At 39.7% G+C, this 22854-nt stretch overlaps 1 protein-coding gene across 1 annotated transcript; it reads right to left on the reverse strand.

The window, feature by feature from the left end:
* Positions 1–7345: 7345 nt before the first annotated feature.
* On the reverse strand, positions 7346–21243 carry oaz2a (ornithine decarboxylase antizyme 2a). Its single transcript, XM_061075956.1, is given in 6 exon segments — positions 7346–7513; positions 8182–8267; positions 10596–10768; positions 12776–12856; positions 12858–12924; positions 21056–21243. Coding segments are annotated over 6 exon segments (651 nt in total). The 5' UTR covers positions 21169–21243; the 3' UTR covers positions 7346–7382.
* Positions 21244–22854: the final 1611 nt, after the last annotated feature.

Here is a 22854-nt window from a genome sequence, read left to right on the forward strand (position 1 = left end):
TGACTTGGCTTTTTTTTTAATATAAATATTTATTGTTTTATTGCTTCACATATATCTACATGACACATATTCTATATTGTAGTTTCTTTCCATAAGATAACAAGTTATTACTATTACTCATTTATTTTCAATCTAAAACTATATTCAACTAGAATAGGTTTAGCTGGGGCTCAGGAGTTGGTCGGCGTCCGTCATCTCCAGTCCTGATTTGTGATAGAAAAAGCGCTGCATATAGAGGCGCTGTGTGAGTGTGAATGGGTGAAAAGCGACTAAAGCATTATGTAAAGTGTTCTGAGTGGTCGCTAAGACTAGAAAAGCTAAATATAAATATTCAATTTACCATATACAACTACACTGGGAAACACTGCTGAGTAAAGAAAATCTCCATTAAAAAAAACTGCAGTTTTTTCCAGATTAAGAGTTAAAATTAATATGAGATTAGAGCTGAGTGAGTAGCACAGAGAAGATGGTCATTATGTATTCTGTATGAATTGTGTAATGTATACTTGAAACTGTTATGAAATACGAAGCCATGAATACACAATGATAAATATGTGCCTTTTAAGTGTGAGTGCTGGGTGTTTTCCAGTCTTTACTGTGAAACAGGAAGTTTAAACTGTTCATCAGGTGTTTTCCTCAGAGATCATCCTGAGCTCAGTAATGTCAGTAATGTAACTGCATGTTTTGGTCCTTGTATGGTAATATCATTAATTTAAAGGTCCAGTGTGTAAGATTCAGGTGAACGGGATCTATTGGCAGAAGTTGAATATTAATAATCGTGGTGATGTTTTGATAGCGTTTCATCTAAATTGTCAAATTTTTAGTTTTCTTTACCCTAGAATGAGCCCCTTATATTTAAATACTTTATGTTTACATCAGGAGCAGGTCCTCTCTACGGAGGCTGCCATGTTATTTACAGTAGCCCAGACTGGACAAACTAAACAGCTTTTGAATTTAATGTCAACTGAAGCTACCACAGATTCTTTTTCATGATTTGAAGGGGAGGCAAAATGCAACTGCACCACTAGATGTCCCTAAATCCTACAAACTGAACCTTTAAAGCCGCTACAATCAGTAATTTTATAATAAACTGTCAAATGATGATATGTACAGATGGTGATCGAATGTTTTTGTTCATATATGGAGCATCAAGACGCTCAAGAGACAGATATTTCCTTCGGGAGCTGGTGGAGACCAAAAACAGAGATAAAAGTAAGTGAATCGTGGACTGGATGAATGAAGTGGACACATACATGACTGGAAATAAGTGATGTTGCTCCGTAAGAGCAGTCTCTAGTCCTGTCACATGATCTTTATCAGCTGATGGATTTTGCAAATTTTTGTGCAAATTTTTGTGCAGACATCAGGGGAAATTCCTTGAATATGTAATGCACAAACATAAAAAACATTTTCCTACGGAGCAGGTTTCTTTCACTTGAAGCACTTGAATGATTCCCCCTGATCAACAGCTGACTGTTGGAACAATACATGTTCGTTATGGAATCTAGAATACAACAACTGTTTTAAACAGTATCTTTTTTCATATTCATAATTCATAATCATTTTCATAAGTAATGCTTTGGTTTGCTTTTATTTATTTATTGTTGTTTCTTATCACTGTGATTTTTTTTTGCAACTAGATCTTTGTAAAACCAGTTTTTTATACAATTAAAGTAATGATTTCAAAAGCCTCCAAAGCAACAGCTAAATGGACATCATGGTTGTTTGAGAAGCTGTAGCTACAGTGGGAGCACATGAATACAGAGAAGAACCACAGAGCAGTTTAGATTTTCTTTGGAGCATGATGTTCATGCTTCAGTGTAACAGCGTCCTTTCAGAGAGGATTAACTGTTTTGAACTCTCCTCACCGCTCGCTCAGAACGGAGATGTGAGGACATTTATAGGCAGTTTTCTGAGAAGCGGCATGCTGCTGAGTGCGGCTGATGTGGTAACTGCTTATCAGCCTCAGTCTGAGGTGCGTTTATGTAAAGTCAGCATAAGATTAAGGCCAGGGGACTATCTGCCTCTTGTGTTTTAGTCCCGGGGGGATTAGTTACACAGCTTGAGTGCCTGACTTTAGACTTTCAATCCACTGTTGTCACACAAGTGCTGCCTGTAGGGGGCCAGTGGAAATACATGATGCCCCAAGCAGCAGTTGGGCCCCTCAGATATGCCAATTAATTTGCTTTAACTGAAGTGAGAACTAATAAGATCAATGCTGGCACCCATATCAACTTTTGAGATCAATAATGGCACCCAAAGCGCTAAAAGAGAACATTGGAAGAAACATAATAAAAAGGGTAAGAATGCCTAAAATAGAAAAAAAGATAGAAACCCCCAAGAGGAAAACAAATTTTCAGATAACACAATAAAACATGACATTTTTAATAAAACAACGGTATTTCAGATAATAACCAGGAAAATCTAATTTAAAATAACTTCACAATACTGAAATATTATCGTATATTAATTTATAATATTTCATAAAATATTGTGACTTTTGTTTCTTGTTTAGTACGTTACATAGTAACAATTGTTATATAAAGAAAACTTTGTTATTAGATGACACTATATTATGTTGTATATGTTATGTTACATTAAATTATATGAGTAGAACATTTCCCTGAGTGGAGCTCGGTGGAGCAGTATTGTTATTGAGTGAGTCCTTGTTGATGCAGCAACATGCAAAATTGTCAGCAGTGGTTGTGAACAACAATAGCGAATGTGTTGAACACATTTGGTAGATATACACAGTGAGATTTGGTGAGAACTATACTTTTTATTGTGCAAGAAAACAGTGTGGTTCTGTTTATAGTGGCAGTCATCTGTATTAGTGTGGCCATGCTTTGTTTTCTTCTGTCTTCTCAATAATCAGGTTGGTGCTGCATTAGAGAGGTTCCTATAGCACAGCTGAGTCCATGGTTGTCCAGGCACTGAAAATAGACGAGTAGATCAACTGACTGTGGAGCTTGTTGCAGTGTTTGGCGTGAGGCCAGCAGTGAGCTGTTAATATGCTGCGAACTGAGCTGGGTGGAGATTAACGCCTGAGTCAGCAGTCGAATGAAATAACGACGGTTCCCACAAATGGAGCGAAGCCAGCGAGCTAGTTCTGGCAGGCAACTCGAGCTGCGCGCGCCAATCACGTGACATACCTCACTCTCCATAACCATCATGGTACACACCCACCTTATCAGGCGGTCTATTTAACCAGAGGCATTTCCCATCAACCCCTCTTGCTCGCACTGCTGCTGCAGTATTGCCACCTGTTGCTTCAGTCCCTCCACCACCCCAGCATCCACCTGTAGGCTCCAACAGGGGGGGGTTACAGTATTAGCTCATCACTCCCATCATTCCTGTGTTAGCATATGGGGAGTGATTAAGTTGGAGCCTAGACGCCAAACACAAACCTGTTCTACTGTGAACAATAATAAACATCTTAATAAATAAGATAAATAATCAAACGTGAGTTGTCTGACTGAACTACTGATCCTGAGAAGAGAAAACCCTGTTTTTTCTTCAAATCAAAGTCATGGTTACTGCTTCTACCATGAGTGTTGTTTTAAACCAGAGTACGCTTGGCTGCCACACAATTGTACTTGTATAACATCTGATGTTTTTATCTGAGTGTGTATTTGTCAGCAAGATTTCGCAAAAATCACTCAACCAAATTCCATGGAATTTTGTCGAGAGCTCGGGCAAGCCAAAAAAAACAACCTATTCAAATTTGGTATTGATCTAGGAATCCAGGAATTATTTTTCTCTTTCTTTATTATAGCGATATAGGGTGCAACATTTTCATTGATTTCTGATCTGATATGGATATTTTGGGGCCGATATTGGGGAGTAAAAAGTTACTAAAACCAATATATCGGCTGATATATACCTAAAAATAATTGGCAATGCTAAGAACTCATTATCAAATCTTTAAACAAAAATACAATCAAGACTTTTTTTACAGGATATTTAACAGTTTAACAATTAACCTTTAATGATAAATATAATTAAAAAGAAAACAAATGCAACCAAATACAAAGAACTTGAAGAAAAGAAAATATTTTTTTTATATTACATTACATTTCATTTAGCTGAAGCTTTTATCCAAAGCGACCTACAATAAGTGCATTCAACCATCAGGGTACAAACCCAGAACAACAAGAATCATTTGAGTGCAATGAGTCTTTAAAAAAAAAAGCCAAACAAATACAACATGTAAGTGCAATATATAAGTGCCACTAAACTGAATTATTATTATTTATTTTCAGCTGGTCCGCCGATTGGCCGATGCAGCGCGGCGTGGACAGCTAGGGTGTAAGGTTTGATCATGCCCTGGATGCAGACTTGACCCGATCATTCGCAGCACGCTAGGCGAGTACTAATGACTTGAAGCAGACAACCACTGGTAACCAGTGAAGGGAGCTGAGGAGCAGTCTAGTGTGAGTGAATTTAGGTCGGTTGAAGACCAGTCGAGCTGCTGCATTCTGGATGAGCTGCAGGCAAACCAGCCAGGAGAGAGTTGTAGTAGTCTAGGTGTTAGATAACAAGAGCCTGGACATGAACCTGCGCCACCTTCTGAGTGAAAATCAGACGTATTCTCCTGTTGTTGATGCAGCATGTATCTACACAAACGGGTTGTTGCACCTAGGTTCCTAGCGGTCTGGGTGGGGGCTACAACAGAGTTGGCGATGGTGATATTAAGGTTAAGGGTGCATTGGAGAGCCTTTCCCTGGAAGGAAAAGTAGTTCGGTTTGGTCATAAATGATTTTGTGCGGACATCCAGATATTTGAGCTGGAACCTGTGTCAGATTGGGGAAAAGAGAAAATGTATTGGGTGGGTGACATCTGCATAGCTGTGGTAGGAAAAGCCATGTGAGTGAATGACAGAGCTGAGAGAGTTAGTGCACAGAGTGAAAAGGAGGGGACCCAGGACAGAACCTGTAGGGGTTCCAGTAGTGAGTTGACAAGGTTCTGACAAAGATCCTCTCCTTGTTACCCGGTAAGTAGTCTTTGAGTTAGGATGAGAGCAGGGAGTGTTGAGTGCCCTTCTAATTGTAGGTATTTGAATGTTTGGTTTCGGTTTCTAGCAACATCTTGTTTCCCAAGTTCCCAGTGGGCCAAAGTCTGTTCTTCATCTCCTCTCAGCCACAAGGCAAGAAAACATGCGACACACGGTAAAACTAAATGTTAACCTTTAAAGAGGGACAAGAATGAACACAACATACTGTACATATCAACTTTTATTGTTTTCTCCCCCCAAGACAAAAATTTCCAGAGTACACAAGAGTGGATTGTCATTGAGCGACTGCTAAATAATCACTGAAAACAAAAATAAACCCCTAACTATCACAATAAACATTTGGGAAATATACATACATAAAAATAGACCTCTGAGAAAATTCTAATATTGAAATTTCTTAACAGCTTATTGTCAGGGCTCGATCAGTAGCAATGAAGACTGGTATGAAGTGAAAACATGCAGAAGAAGTTAAGTAAAGTGAGGCCCTCACTCCAACATGAACACATCCGTCATGTTTCTCTGACGTGTGAAGTATGGCTGGCATGGGGAATGTAGGTCAATATTGCTTTACATACCACACTAGGTTACAAATCAATTTAAAAAGCAAGAGGATTTAAAACCTACGGCAGAAAGAATGGAGTCTTTGGCATTTTGTTCCGTCTAATAAAAGCCACAAAGATAAACAAAATAAAAATAAACCATGCGTTTTAACTCTAATTGCATATACGTTTAATCACCTTAAGTGCTCTGGTTGTGATCTACAATGAGCGTATTTCCTCTCACAGCCTGGATGTGAACCTGCATGGGGTTAAGAAAAATAGATAAACACATTCCTCAATAAGACTCCAGAGTAAAAAACCATAACATTGCACTCTCCTCTTTTTCAGGCACAAAAAGCCCCGTTTCAAATCAAGCTTTCCATCGGTAGTTACTACTGAGCCTGTCTACAGGGCTGAATGAAGCTGACACATCCACAGGGTCATCATTAGTCACGTCAAAGAGATACAAATCTGTTTGACATCATGAAAACATAGCACAATTAATAGCATGAGTGATTTCCAGAATCATCTGGTTAATATGTGGACCAATGAGCTTGTTCTGAAGAAGACATTATTTTAATCATGTTTACAAACATGTCTAAATAATACAGCTAAGAATACTCCATGTGTCTTAGTTTGATTATTTATTATTAGAAAGTGCTGTTTACTATTCAGACTATTGTCTTCATTGGGGTAAAGATCTATGTAAAAATTGTTTTTTGAAAGATTCAAGTTCAGCTCTGTGACTCGACCGTAGACAAAAGACAAACCCGGGGCTACACCTTCACTAGATTTAAACATTATGTGCACATTTAAACTGAAAAATAACAGCAAGTGGAGCTTTAACGTGAAAGTCTCACATCAACAATTATTCAGCTTAATGTGTGTGAGAAGATTTAACCTGAAAGCATTTCTGTGTGGGAAAGTGAAACAACAGCAAGGCTGTCCTCCTTACCACATGTTGCAACATTCAACACACACACACGCACACAAACTGCATCTTGGCTTCAACACACCTGGAGAGATTTGCAGTGTTATTTCCACATTTGTGGCGAGATGGTTTTGGACAGATGAAAAAAATTCAAAAATAAAACATGTGCGCGACAAGTGCTGGAATGACGTCTTGACATATTTAAGGGTAAAGAAAAGTTTACATGTGCTTCAATGTTAATTGTAACAGATCAGGCGTTCACCCATCTATATTATAATGCTAAACATTTTATTATCAAACCCTTAATTCCCTCTCTTTACCCCGTCTAATACAGTTTGCATGATATACAGCACGCAAAGACAAACCAAAGTCTTATCTTATAAAAAGGTAGAAAGCTGTCAGATTAGAGATATGCTGAATTTTAATGTAAAACACCACCTCATCCTGAATTTCTAACAGTTCTTTGTCTTGTCAGTGGCAGCACAAACACATAATGTGGCCAACAAAGGAACCACTCAGCACAAAAAAAGAAAAAACCCAAATCCCACGGTGCATGTAACAACTTAGTTCAACCTTCACCATTCCTGCAGTTATCCTCAGGGAAAGGGACAAAGAGGAGGCGAGGGCGTCACATGGAAATCATACTTCTCCTCAACACCCCCTTAAATCACAAGTCTGTAAAGGAACAGGGTGAAACCTCCCAGTGAGCGATGAAGGATCTCTGAGGTGGAGGCCTGGGTTTGTGTCAGAGCAAGAGAGCTGAGGTGGTTGATTGTTGATTGTTCAAGCGGGCAAAGGGTTAGGGGGGCACGATTCTTTTTTGGGGGGAGGGAGGGGGAGCAGGGTGGGCGAGGGGGGGCAGGGTGGGCGAGGGAGGTGTCGGGAGAAAATGTGGCGGTCACTCCTCATCGGAGCTGCTGTTGTCCAGAGAGTAAACCATGAAGGCCAGATCGGGCCGGGCTGGTACCATGGGGTTGCCCGGCTTCACCATCTCAAAGCCCATGTAGTGGAAGGTCTTGATGATGGACACTGAGGAGGAAACAAGAAAACAAGTCTTCAGTGGTCTGACGAGGATTACACAAACAAAAAACACTCTGACACAGGCACAGGATGAATTTGATTGCAATCCACTCTGGTCCGGCTTTATTTCTCGGCACAACTCACACATTTACTGGTCTGTTTTGTTTGTTGGTTTGATTGTGAACAAGATTACAAAAAAAAACTACTGAACAGATTTCCAGGAAACTCTGCAGAGGGATAGAATATGGGTCAGGGAAAAAAACTATAAAACTTAGGTGCAGATCCAAGATTTTATTCTCCCACTTTCTGTAACAATGCTGTATAGGTAAAGACAACAGACTTTGCAAAATAGAGAATCCTATAATGCTTTGTACAGAAATTATGAGGAGCTTTCAAATAATGCGTAATAGGCACAATAAGGTCAAAGAGCCACAAGGGTAAGACTTGTTTGTTTAGTGATGATGGTGATTTTATTACTATACTATATCAGTAGATACTAGATATATACTATACTATAGGACCCTTTTTACTTTTACTCCAGATTTAGGGTAAAACTTAGTCAAACAACAAGATACAGAGTTATTAACTGAGGATTAAAGTGTTATGAAAAGAGGTCCGTGAGAAGCAAACCCTGCCTTTGAAAAGAAATGGTATTTAAAAACAACAAGAGCTCTTACATCGATCCTCTCTGTTTTTATGGAACCACAGGAACACATAGTTAACTTTGAGCTTCTCTTCCGCAAACTCGAGCAGAGCAGTAAGCCTGAGGAGGACAGGAACACAGAGAGAGACAGAGTCAGTCGGTGAGCAAGGGGAGAGGGAGGCTGGCAATGACGCACACAAAGTTTTTTTGTGTGTCGTCTTTACATAACATTGTAACTTTACATAATAAGGCAGCTGTGGAGCCGGCTGCTTGTCGGACTGGCTCTGCGACGACAGCAGGAAAGGTTACCCTGTGCTGGCATCGATTACTGCCACACAATAAAACCAGCCCATGAAAAATAAACCTATTAGCAGCTTAATGAAATGGTGGCACACTGGTGGCTTTTAAATACCAGATGATAATAGTCGTTGATTAACATTCGACCCACATGGTGCTGATTTCCAACAAATTGCTCTCGTGGACATGACAGAGTTGTTACACTCTTATTAATTCCTGATACTGTTGGCAAACTGTTCATCTTATCATAAGTAACGGTTGATTTCTGTGAAGCTCATCCTGACCTGAAGTCAAGCCAGGATGAAACTAGAGGTGCAGCAGTAACATCAAGGATTACTACTAGGGCTGGGCAACGATTAAAAGTTTTAATCGCGATTAATCGCATGATTTCCCTGATTAATCACGATTAATCGCATTTGTATACGCAAAATCCAATAATGAATTAAAAAGTAGTGTATAGCGCAATTTTATTTTCAATGTTCTGCCATATGAACGAAAGTGCCATAACATTTGTTGTGCAAACACTTTTAACATCAGCATTTAATACAGTAGCAGTTAAATAAAAATTTTCAGTGTAAATCTCAACTTAACAATGTTATCAAAGCAAATACAAAATTAAATCTCAATGCCACTGCCAGGGCATTAATGTTATCCTCTTTGTTGTGAAAAATGTATACTCCTCCCTGCGTCTAACGTAGTCTGCCGAAGCCTCACTCCGCTCGCTGCTTCGTTGAGTGATTTGCTGATATCAACTGTGTGTTTTGCATTCAGGTGATATTTTAGACTGCAAGTACTCCGGTGATAAGAAAATTCACCTTGGCAGTGGCTACAAATAACTTTGGTTCTGTCGACTCCGCCGTCTGGAAGAACTTTAAAATGAAAATGGCCATGTAAAAGCTCCGTACCCTTCTCCATGGTTGTTTATCCGCCAATTATTTTCTTTTTTCCGGTTCCGCAGCAGTCAGCAACAGACTTTCACAAAATAAAAGCCTGACTTTCACAATAAAACAATAAATAATCAAACCTGAGTTAATGCGAGATAAAATTTTTAATCGAGTTAACGCATCACTTGAGTTAACTCGATTAAAACGAGTTAACTTGCCCAGCCCTAATTACTACACAAAGAAATCTCACTTTTAAGTATCAAATCAGTGGCATTTATTTAATCCCAAAATGTTCCCACCTGAAAACCACACCTGGGTATGTGATACAAGTTCACAGTACAGTATCAGCTCAACACAATTTTACTCTACCCAGTGCATGCATTCACAAACTGGGGGGTTTCTGCTACCTCCTGAATCACCCTGCTGCATGTCCCCCCCCCCCACTGTCCTGCACTCAAATTGCATGTTAACAATAAACACCAACTCTAAATCAGAAGTTATTATTAAGTCTAACCCTTTTGCGCACACACAAGACGAAACATAAAAGGCGCACAGCCAGGACATCGTTAAAGTGACCGGCACGATCCAGATTCATGATTATTTGTTTTTTAAACATTTATTTATTGGTTTTATACGGGGAAGGATATATGGGGGGAGGAGCAACCTCACCCCCGAGCATGTTGATCAGCTCTTGTTTTTGCACAAGAATCTAAACATACCCAAGCACTAGCTTTGCATAGCCTACATGCAAACAACAGTGAAGCATAGCCGACTTTGTTTATTTCAAAGTTTATATTTAGTAAACTTTTATTCATCCTATTTAATTTACCTTTTATTTATTGTTTAAAAGTAGCCTAAGTGGCATACATTTCTTAATCTGTCAGTTTGTGTGCAGTTGTCAGGGGCTATACAATAATAGGGCACATTTTTATTTATTTTCTCTATTGGCTGCCCGGCAGTCATTAAGTTAATGTTAATATTTGAAATAAAACTTGTAAAGCTCTAAGTGAATTTGACTGTGTTGTATTTGAAGGTCTGATTCAATTGTTTTCCATGGTCCAGTATATAAAAAAAATAATAATATGGGGGACATAAATCGCAATACATCGCAGAATCGAATCGCAATACTTGCTGTATCGCAATAGTTTAAGAATCGCAATAATATTGAATCGTGGCCCAAATATCGCAATACTATCGAATTGTCACATTTTTGCAAATTCCCACCCCTAGTGTTTAAGCAACCCTATATATCTCAATGCTTCCTTACCCCTCCTTGCTCCCCTCGGCCAGCAGCCCGGCAGGAATCTCCAGGAAAAGGCTGTCCTCAGATAGAGCTGTATCCCAGGAGGCCGAGTGGCGTTCACTCAGCTGGTAGTGGAAGTGGAGAAGAGAAGGGTTCCCACTCACAGTCGCTCCCTGTGTCACTGTCAGCTTCTCATCCTGCGTTCACACGGGGAGGAGGCATTTTGTCACAACTCAGAACACAGACATGTTGTCTTCTAGAACAAAACAATAATACACTTATTAAACATAATATATACATAATAGTGAAGTATAAACATAATAGTGAAGTGAAACATGAGAAGAGGAAGTGGTTACGGTAGATTATCATGAAGAAGAGTGTCATGTCTGCAGCAGGCAGAGCTGTCACTGTACCTAATCAGTGCTTTAACTCAACACTTCTGCTTTTTTAACCTGCTCAGTTGCAGAATTGCAGATATAGTATTTTGTCACATGATTCTTAGCCACGAGTGTTGGTGGTAAAATTGAATTTGAATTTGTTAGTTTGGTGTAATCTTTTTACTCTCTGCAGAAGTTTTTACAAATATTGGATAATTGGGGAGATTGCTGCCAAATGTCTGTCTCTCCTAGATCTCTATGAGTCTAAATAATGAAGCAACTGTGAAAGTCAAATTATATAGCAATTCAACAAGTGGACTCATCTTGAGGATGATCAGGAAAAACAGGAGGCGTTCAAGCTACATTTTCAGTAGTATAGAAAAGATATCAGTATCTGAATATTAATGTCAATGTGATATCTCAGGATCTACTTTGTAGTGAATCTTTGATTGAAGTTTGGATACTTTATCACATATTTATTTCCTGTGATAGTCACCAGGGCTTTCATTTACCTCTACTAGGAAAAGGTAATAGGCCCGTTTATTAACTGTCTACATCAGATGTTACCCCCAGAAGCTAACTTATCATCACACTTGGAATTTTATGCCCAAACATGTTCTCCCTTGTGGCGGTCCTTGGACCTAACTTGTGGGCGGAAAATTATCTTTATTGTTTAATTTTAGCATATAGGGCTGCAACATAACAAATTATGAAAAAACAAAGGGTCTGAATACTCTCTGAATGTGTTGCATGTCATTAATGGAAGAGTTTGTCCTCACAGATCTCTGATAAACCAGCGATAACGTTAGAGAGTGTTCAGCACGCTGAGAACAGATGAGAAGTAATATGACAGTTGTGACTGATCTGTCTGATCCTAAATCTCTAATCCCTCAGGGACAGTCAGTCACATGTCTGGAGAACATTTTAACAGACCGACCCAGACATACACACAGGAGCAGAACACAGCAGTCTGAGTGTAGGTGTTTAGGATATAGGAATGAGTATAGATTAATATTTATAATAATATTTGAGGAGACAGTGAATGAAAGAACTTGTGTGTGAACTCCCCTGCAGGTACAGATGCTGAGGGGAGTCGGATTAAATGATTTTTAAGCTTTTTAAAAAAGCTCCTTTGCAGAATGAGGACAACTCATTAGCAAGGTGTTCTGCTGTGAGTCAGAGTGGCCCCTGAGGGAGGAAACACTTAACACAATTATTACCTACAGTGCTCACAGCCAAAAAGAACAACCTGTACTGACTCCATCACAACCCTTTAAAAGTACTCTTCATTCATAAAATTTATAAATAAATAGCCTAAACCAGGGGTCTTCATGGTTTTCAGGCCAAGGACCCCCAAACTGATGGAGAGATAGAGCAGGGACCCCCTACTATATATATTGTATGAAATTGTGTTTATTATTAAACTGGGCCTAGTGCCATGTATAAACATAGCTACCCTGTTATTGTGCAATCAATACTAAGCTATTCAAATAATACACAGAAAGATAACGTCTTCTGCCTCCATTTATCCCTTCACTATTATATGTTGGATTCATGTTAATGTGTATTCAAAGACATTTCAATTTGTGGGGATAAAATTGGTTGAAAAAAAAAAAAAGAATTCTCTAATCAACCAAAAATTTAGCGAACCCCCTGCAGTACCTCTGCGGACCCCTAGATGTCGCAGACCCCTGTTGAAGACCTCTGGCCTAAACTGTACGATCTGAAGAAATAATTTAGATTATCAATGGAAATGGAAAGCATGGCCAGTGTGTGTGTGTGTTATATATATATATTCTGTTTGTGTGTGATGTCGAGGACGGTCACCTTGTGTAGTAGCACGCCGAGACAGTGATCCCTTACAGTCCCTCGCCCACCCGGGATCTTTAGTTGTGGGTGAGGGGCATCAGGAGCACCACAGAGGCCCCGGAGCCTGAGGGTTTGAGCCGGGTAACCGAGACCCCGCTAACCAGGAACTACAGGGGGAAAAGATGGAAGCGGTTAGGGTTTCAGATATTTGTGTCACTGAATCTCATCGTCTGTCCTGTAACTGCATCTTGAAGAGAAAGTACATCCTAACTGTTCCACACAGAGAGTTCCAATAAGCCTTAAAATAATCACCTCAACAACACAGCCGGGGCAGTATCCCTACACTCTGCAATCGAATGTTAACAACGGTGACAACACTGTTCATCAAACACAACATTAAAATACACATTTCACGAATTACACAAATCTGTCAAGAAGAACCCAAAATTTAGAAGACCTTTACTGTACATGTACATCCAGTCTTCTGGAGGTCATTGTACATGGAAAGGCAAATAAAGACCGAACACGACATTAGAGGAACATTTGAGTATAAAAAACTGGCATCACAAGTTGACAATGACATTTCCAGATAAGCTTAAGCTAGGGTTTGTAATCCTGGAAAAAACTAGCAAGAGCAGGCTATACTACAAAATGCAACTGACATCAGCCCCACCTTCAAAGCTACACCCCCAAACAAAGGAACGAGCACTGACTGAAAATTAACGTGTAGTTATCGTCTCTGCTTCAGCAGTGTGTCTCTCACAATGAGCATGGGTACTGTGAGATATATAGATATGTGTTTTTCAATATTTTAGCAGATTTTCAAGGGAATAATAAAACCTGATGTAAAAAAATATGTCACATGTAACCAAGGGAATTACATTAATGAGCGTTTGAAGTTTGGTACAGCTTGATTGAATTTAAGGGGACTATTGGGTCATTGTGGTGATATGTGCCTTCTAATTTTGTTTTTTAACCAAACTTTGCGAATGTCAAAAAAAAATTATTGAGACTTCAAGAATGCATCATGTTTTTTGTTGAAAACAAAAAAAAACTGTGTGGTTCCTAGAAACGTCCAGAGGGCATATTCATCTCAAGCAGAAAGAAATGAAACTGAAACACATTTCTGATGTAAACCTCAGAGTGTGTTGCCTCGCACACTGACAGCCGACAGTCAACTTCATCCCTCACGTCACCACACCTGACCTCTGCCTTATAGAGGACAGACAGAGGGATTTAACATGATTATAGTGATTGCATTGGCTTGAGCCGTTTATGCAACATCACGTGAACAAAAATGTACATAATACTTATGTTCAACTTTATTCATTTGAGATCTGTCTAAATATTTACTTCGGCTTGTAGAATCAGACAGACAATCAGAGGAAGTGTGAGGATTGTGATATAACTTTAGTCCAGCGAATCAATGGCCAGGTTTGGTAAGACTGGTTGGTAATACAGGAGTTTGGTATAATTATCCAACCCTGTAATCACAATTCTAACTGGACGGGTGCTCAGAGAATGCATATGTCTGCAATAGCTAACGCACCATCTCACCGAGTCCAAGAAAAGGAAAAACAAAATTCCAAGACCTGCCTGTTAAAGATCGACTCCAAAATTTAACGGGGTTCTTCCTTGCGTCATACCTCAGCCCTCTTCAAAACCTCATGTTTGGTAGTTTTGAGTAGAAAGATAAACTAACAAACAAACAGAAATGAAAATATCTTCAACCATGTTTTAGGCCACTGACTACCCCAAAAAGCCTTCAGAGGCTTGTGTGTTTCTAACACAGACTAAATTAAAGCCAATGATTTATAACCTGCGTTCACAGAGTTCCTGACGGGTTATGCATGTGGTGTGAGGAGCGGATCATAAACAAGCACATGACCTGTAAACACCTCTGCAAATAGCTTGCAGGGCTTTTAGGAACACGCATCTTCAGCCGGTTTGAGTTACAGCGGAGTATCATGACATGATGGCGGCCGGCTGATGCTGCCAGACAGGCTGCTGACACAGGCATGGTCATTTTGACAGACTTTGTTCTATTGATGAGAAAATACCCTCCTCTGCCTGGATAATTTCTTGCCTCTGGAGATCTACTGTTCCTTTAATGAAACCTGAAACTTTGCCACATTCTCCCGTATGAAATGGCATGAGCAGCAGAGGCAAAAATGTTTACGAGCAAACACCTGACATATTCTGAGTCATACTCCAGAGAACAACAGGTACAAGTAACTACAAGTTACTGTGTGAGGGAGAAGACTGTGTGCTCCCCTGCCAATAGGATCGGTAACTTGGGCGACCTGATCAGCATTGCTATGAGCCAAGACTGTGAGCAAAGGGAAACAAAGGTCATTGGGCCTGATCTGTTCCTTTCAGAAGAGCAAACGCACACAACCTGTCCCTGTCGCTGCCTTCTTAGTTCCTTACTGCGCAGAGACATGTGAACTGATGCATTTTAAAGTGAAACAAAACACAGACTACTCCTTAGCTTGTCTTTTAATTTTTGTGACCATACCTGTGCAGTAATAGGAGTTGTAACGAGTTGATAAACCAATCAAAAATAATATTGGCAACTATTCTGATAATCAATCAATAGTTTGAAATATTTGAAAGCAAAAAGGTTCAACTGTTGATGCCTCAAGATTTCAAGTGAGAGCTTGCTGCTTTTCTTGTTCTTGCTTCTTAATAAATTTTATATTTCTCAGTTTCAACTAATTTGTGTACAAAACAAACCATTTGATAACATCACCTCATCTGCTGGGATGTCAAGATGGGCTTTTTTCTTAATTTGTTTTCTAAAGTTTTATGGACCAAGCTTTGAACTCTGATAAATGAATACAACTAATTGGAAGATTCATCAACGATTTAAAAAGTGCTAATCAGTTGGAGTCCTAAAAGTAAACAACACCACAATAAATAATATACTACATTACAAGTCAAATTTCCTGTCCTCAAATTAGAACTGTAAATATTTGAAGAGCAAGGGTGAGCACATTTTAACATATGTAGTAAACATTTGTCACATTTATGTAGTTAGTAATAACTACAACAAACAGACTAATTGATTACTAAAATATAAATGAGTTACAACTTTAATGTAAATATGTAAATTCACATTCTCCTGCTGATGTTGTTAAACTAATTTAACAAAACTGATAAATTACTGAAACAGATGTATGAAAGGAAGCCAGCAGATGCTGCTAAAAGATCTACCAGAACCTCCAGTACAGTTTGTAATGAGGTGCATGTTGGCAGAGCACCATTAAACTCTCGGAACAAGTGGGTTCTCTTCTCTTACACCACAGAAACAAAACCGAAAGTGACAGCGATGAGAGGTGGGAGACAGATGGAGGAAGAGTCTTGCCAAGATGTCAAGACCAGCTTTTTTTCCATCTTCCCTTTCAGAGACAGAGGAGCCTGCCCTTGATGGAAATGTCAGCTTGTTATGAAAGGTAACACTCTTGTCCTCTGACATTTCAGCTACACTGAAAGCAACCTGCCCCACCCTCTGGTCCCATGATGCCACTCCAGCTGGTGAGCCACAGCCTTAACCCCCCACCCCAAAACACCCTTAACGGTTAGGAGGTCACCTAAAAACAGAATGTTCCTCTTTCTTTTTTGAAGAGGGCAGATTCAATGAGTGAAACTGATTCAAGGCCAAGCAGCACACTCACAAGCCTGGGCAAAACTAATATGCCAGTGAGGATTTAATCATGTGTGTGTGTTTGTGTGTGTGTGTTGCAGAGAGAGTTGAAGATGCCAAGTGCGTCATTGTCCAGGTTCTGGTAGTAGAAGCAAGGACGTGTGGGTTTTTTGTAAGGGTGAACTCTTCCACTGCCGGTTTGCTCTTCCTGGGCTGCAAATTGTTTTGAGAAGGGATTCAGGTGAATTGTTTGAGGGGGTGAACGGCCAGTTTTGGCTGACTCTGCTGAGGCAGACTTTGGCTGACAGCCCAGAATCACATGATTCAACCAAAACAGGAAGCCTTCTGACAGGTCCTCCGACGACACCAAAACACACCAAACCAATTTCCAACAGCGTAATTACCAACCAGGTCTGCATTCAACTGCAGACCTGGTTGTCACCGCAAACAAGCCAATTGGCTCCAAAAGAAAAAAGGGTAATGAAAATGATTTAGGCTGGAGAGGGGAGACATAAACAAGTTGCTGCATGCAGGAAAACAAACAGGCGAGTCCTCGGTCCTCCCCCGTCCTCTGGAAGTTTGGCGGAGCAGCGTTTCGGAAAAGATGCCGAGACAGAAACAGGAAAGGCACACGTGCTCTGAAACCTGAGTGCGGATGGACACGTCCCCGTCCCTGACCTCTGGACACTGCTGCTCTAATACCCTGACGATGACAAAAACAACTAAACTGTACCACACAACAAGAAAATTAAGTAGGAAAATAAAAAAGCCTTTTTATGCGGGACTACAATTGTCACTGGGGTTCATCTAGGTAAATGTTTGAACAAAATGTCATAGCAATCAATCCAATGTTGATGAGATGTTGCTACTCCTAAAGCCACACTGCTTTAGATTAAGCTAGGCCAGAAAGCAAAATTGGCTGAATTAACATTCAACTCAAAAATATGAAAAGGAAACTGTGATATTTGCTGTGCTTATTAAAGTGTCTGGTAGTATATTTAAGGATATTCACTAACTTAAAAGTATTTTACAAGTACTGAGTACTCACAGGAATTATAGTCTATATCTAATTTAGAGGAAATGACAAAAAAATCCTACAGGGTGGAGTACTATTGGATAAAGCCAAACAGCTCACTAAAATAACATTGCTCTTAATCGTGCTGTTGTATTATGATGTAATTTAGGCATTGCGATAATAAAAAATGCTGTTCTCATGGCTGTGGCGACAATCATTGTTCATGGGTGTGCCTCTGACAGGTAGGCTAGACCCACACTGCAGGATTGATTGTGTGTTGGTTCATATTTCATCATTATGAGCATGCAGACATTCTTGTAGAACTTGAGTTGCTGCTCAGGTCGTTCCAGGTCTGTGTAGCCAGAGTAAACATCGAATAGGAAAACAGCGGCCACACGCTCGCAGGAAAAATGTGCGGACAACGGCACCAGGGCAGAAACACCAAATTACCATTATCGATTAAACTCTTGACTCATTTTCATGTAATTGTATTAACATGACTAAGTACACAGAAGCTCAAACTGGAGAATCATTAAATCACAAAAAAAAATCAACAGATGAACAAAAAATGAAAAGAAAAGCACCTGCAGCTCTAAATAGATCACGTCTGTATCTGAAGAGCCTTTTAATTGTTTCTTGAGCAATCTTTCATTCAAGCTTGTGTGTTACTCACCAATCACTTGTTTGTGCATGCTAACAGACTGTATTACAGCCTTGCCTGCGGTCAAAATAGCTGACGATTTCCAGATGCCTGCTGAAACTGGTTGGTTGTGTTTTGTTTTTTAGTTCTGGGAAAATTCACCAGTGTTACTTCTGACCAAGAAACTTCCAGCGACCACAGCCATCACTGACAAGATCAGCCTGACAGTGACTTTAAGGGCCACTGTAGTTACTGACAAGTGGCCTGGGATAGATAATCCAACCGTTACTGACTGAACACATACCAACAATATCTCTCTCTCTCTCTCTCACACTCAAAAGATACACACACAGAGACATTGAAACACACACAAACAGATTCCATTGATGCTTGAGAAGTGGACCAGCACGGGAGGGGCTTATGCAACCAGGCTGATGTAGGCCAGTTGATGCCTTCAGCTGACAGGACCATAACAAGTCAGAAAGCTAATATAGTCACCGCTCTGGCTCAAAGCATGAATGGATCTCTCCCTCTCCTGTTATCTCCTCTCGACCTGTCAGATGCTAGAACCCGCAGAAACAAAAACAAGACTTCTACCTGTTTGTGTGCAGAGACAGTCAAACAAAACACAAAATATCCATCTGCAGATTGTTCCTCATTTACAAAAACAACATCACAAGGCTAAATACATATTCATAACCACAGCATCGAATCCCAATAGGACTATGATGGTGATGCAATAGGAGAACATCCATTGCAACAGACAACACAGCAGTACACTGTCACAACATTGTCAGTATTGGTATAAACAGGCACACTGTGAAAATGGTCGAAAATAGGAAGGGTAAAGAGTATATAGCACACATTCAATTATAAGTAGGTCACAAACTTTTACTTTCATTATCGACTGTTGATCTTAAGTAATAGTTTAGTCTGTAAAAAAAATGCAATTAAGGCGGGGTGATATGCCTAATAATTACGTCAAGATAAAAAAAATTCAATCTATTCTGATACATCAAGATGAATTCAGCATCATTATTTGTTTTAAGATTAAAGGCTGATTTTTCCAAGACAAGATTGTGGTTCTGAACTCTTCTTTATGGGCAGAGAATAACAAACGCTTGCCCAATACATTTAGCATTATATAAAATGATATTAAACCTTTGTAATATTGCTATAAAGGAAAATTACATTGCGATAATTATAGAATTAAAATTCAATCACTCAGCCCTATCATTACCTCTGCCCATGTCCATTTGTCAGTTAGCGGAGAAGATTACACAAAAAACAACTGAATGAATTACCATGAAACTTTGTGGAAGCACATTGTGTCTGGGGTGAACCCGTTGTATAGTCCGTGTGGATCCAAGAATTGTTTTACACTTTCCAGGACATTGCGAAATGGGGCGTCAATGCAACATTTTCGCTGATTTCCCAGAGAATAATTCATGGATCTTGTGAATTAGGCTAGGCCACATCTCCCCCTCGTATCAAAGCGATCAGTGACCTGCTGATAGCTTCAGGCCATGCATCTAAGGAGCATCTGTAACTGGGTAAACTACAGAAAATATCCTGGGTTACGCCAATTATAATTATTATCCAGTCATGTATCAATTGAAGCGTGTTGGTCGTGCACTTAACACAAAAGCCTCTTCCTCCTCCTCACGTTCACTTTCTGTCACAACTATTCACATGCCTCCACCAGTCCACTGCTGTCACTGATTCCCTGTGTTTGTGTCATTCTGGATTCATTATAGCTGCAACCACCCCCCTCCCCCCCAAAAAAACACCATCTTCAAGCATAGCAATTTGATCTTTATTAAATAGGGATATTTTTATGACTACGGGCAGAGCGAGAATTTTTGGTAGAACCATGAAAGTAATAAAAGGCCGATTTGCTGATTAAGATCAACACTATTTATTTGTGGCCATCTGCCTGACTCAAGTCGTGCGTGTCAGTCTGTGCACACTTATTAAGATTAATAACCCTGGCTTGGACTGCAACACCCCCTCCTCCAACCACTGAACATTTGAACATTCGTACATTGCACTGACTGTTACTTTGTTTTTTATTACTGTATTATCCCACCTATAGTGTATTCATATTTATATATATTTATATTTTTATCCTGCTCATAGTGTATTCATAGTCCTTATATCTTACAATTCCTGTTAATACTGTGATATTCCATATATATATTTCTACTGTACAGATCTTATTTATTACATTTTCACTTTAATATGCACGATACTCTGCACTTTTACTGCCTTTTGCTTGCACTTCTGGTTAGACGCTAAACTGCATTTTGTTGCATATGTACTTGTGCAATGACAATAAAGTTGAATCTAATCTAATTTAACCATAGAAGCATAGAGGCTGGCAATAGTATAAGCAGCACAGCTACAACAAATAACATTCACAATATAGTGTGTGAATGATCAAGCATTGACAATGGTCAATAATATTGAGTGCACAAAGGCTGTTGGGGGGGCTCCCAAAATCGAATCGTGCTCAGGGCCCCATAAAGACTAGGGCCGGCTCTGATCCAAGGTGTGAACAACACAAGACACGACCTCACCAGGCTGTGGTTGCTGTCATTTCAAAGTTTGTTGTGATCACATGTGCGAGCAGCTTCTCTTGCTCTCTGGAGCTGGTCCAACCTGAGCCTGTTGCCTCAGTTCATAACAAGGTTCAGCTCCTTGTCCCGCCTCAGCATGAAGACACGGTCACCACAGGGACAGTGCTTTCGCATTGACATGTCTCCGAACATGTTGTCCCAGTCAGTGTGTTCACAGCCTCTCTCTCTTTGCTCGGTTGTCTTCCTGCTACGAGCTTCCCACTAGAGACTGGGACCAGCACGTCATGAACTGGGCTCACACCAGCAGGAGCAGGAACACTAACTAGCACCGAGGTGAGCTCACTAACTAACTAACTCACTAACCAGCGGAACTAACTAGCAGTGTGCGGGATGTGTCCAGAAGAGAAGCAGCTCCTACCTTTCCTCGGTGTTCAGCATGATAGCTTCGAGGAAACTCGGCTCTTTATGTCGTTTCTGATAAGCACAGCAGCTACAGTTCATCAGAGAGTCCACCACAGGGAAGTTCACCATCCGTCACTTCACAACAAACCCGTCACCGTGACCGCGTCTGAAGAGGCTGAGTTCCGGGGAGGGAGAGAGAGAGAGAGAGAGAGAGAGAGAGAGAGAGAGAGAGAGAGAGAGAGAGAGAGAGAGAGAGGCCTGAAAGCGAGCGGAGGAGCGGGAGAGTCACACTGCGGCGGAGCGAGGCAGCACGGGCTGTTTATAGCTGCAGCCGAGCATCATGGGTAAATACGTCACACGCTGAGAGGTTTTATATTAACAAGAGAGGGACATGAATATGTCATATATTCTGGTTCACTGCGACAAAACGAACATTCTTTTTTTAATATCTCTCCAAACTTTTAGAGAGTGAAAAAAAATGTTGTAAAGAGGAAGCAGAGTCTTTGATATTTATCCATCCACTGACTTTTTGGACTTTATTGTGTCAATCTCATCTTAGTGTTACATTTGAGTTTATAAATGTTGTAACGCATTTTAAAGATGACAAATATGACATTGACTTCAGTGTGAACCTAATGATTGTGTGTGGTAAGTTTCCCATCCATAAAAGCAGAATGGCAAACCATTTTTGACAAGTTATCATACATCATTTTCTGAATCACTGTATAATGTACTGTTGCATTTTTTTCTTACTAATATTTACTCATCTGCATGTCTGTATATGTAACTGTACCGTTTCTTTAGCTTATTATTGTCTGTTGATTACAAGTTTTTATATAAAGTTGAAGAAAGATAACCGTTGACTTGTTATATTATATTTGGATATTTTATTTACTTCTTCTGTTTTGATAATTTATTTAACTTGTTTGCTTTCATTTCTTTTGACAGTTTTTTATTTTAAATTTGATTCATGTTTTAATTTGTCTGATCTCGACTTTTGAAATTTGACTGCATTTTTCATTCATGGCTGATTATCTACACATTCTATATGTTATGTGCATTGGCAAATAAAGTGACTCAAAAAAGACAGACAGACAAACAAAGTGACAGATATATATTAAAAGACATTAAATGCACCGTTTCTTTATCACAGTTAGTTGATTGATAATTATGTTTCAATAACACATTTTTCTTGTGTCTGTACTACGATTTATTTCAGTGCTTACTTTTACTCTACTAGAAAAGTTCATGTTGCACTTTTACTTAAGAACATGCTTGTCTGTTTATTTTTACTAATATTTGCTGCAGTGTACTCGGAGACGGATATGTTCTTATCAGAGCGACTTCAGGGTAAGTTCAGGGTTTCCGGTCAAACGGAGCTCGTTCACTTCTTATTGGGGTATGTAACCATGGTAACATATACTGAACGGCTGACTTGCTCCGGAGCTGGTTCAGTTTTTGTCAGTACAAAAATTCTGCCCACTGACCAATCAATTCCTTTGAATTGTTAGAGTCTATGAGGAGGACGAGGGTCTTCAGAGACCCTTTACCTCCTCTGATGAGCATCTTTATGAAAGATATAGATCCTTATCAGAGGGAATGATAAACTTTTGTCAACAGCTGGAGCCGAACATAACCAACCTGACGAGGAGTTACTGATATTTATGAACTGGGTGTGTAAGCAGTGAGATAACCAGACACAGTTTTATACTTTTATCCTTCCTTTAAGTTGGTTTGTCCAGTGAAATTAAACATTAACTTAGAATGGGGATAAATAGTTTACAGATTTACCATGTGACATCCCCCATCCCTCCC

Source organism: Limanda limanda, chromosome 8 (genome assembly GCF_963576545.1).
Source record: "Limanda limanda chromosome 8, fLimLim1.1, whole genome shotgun sequence".
NCBI classification, from domain to species: domain Eukaryota; kingdom Metazoa; phylum Chordata; class Actinopteri; order Pleuronectiformes; family Pleuronectidae; genus Limanda; species Limanda limanda.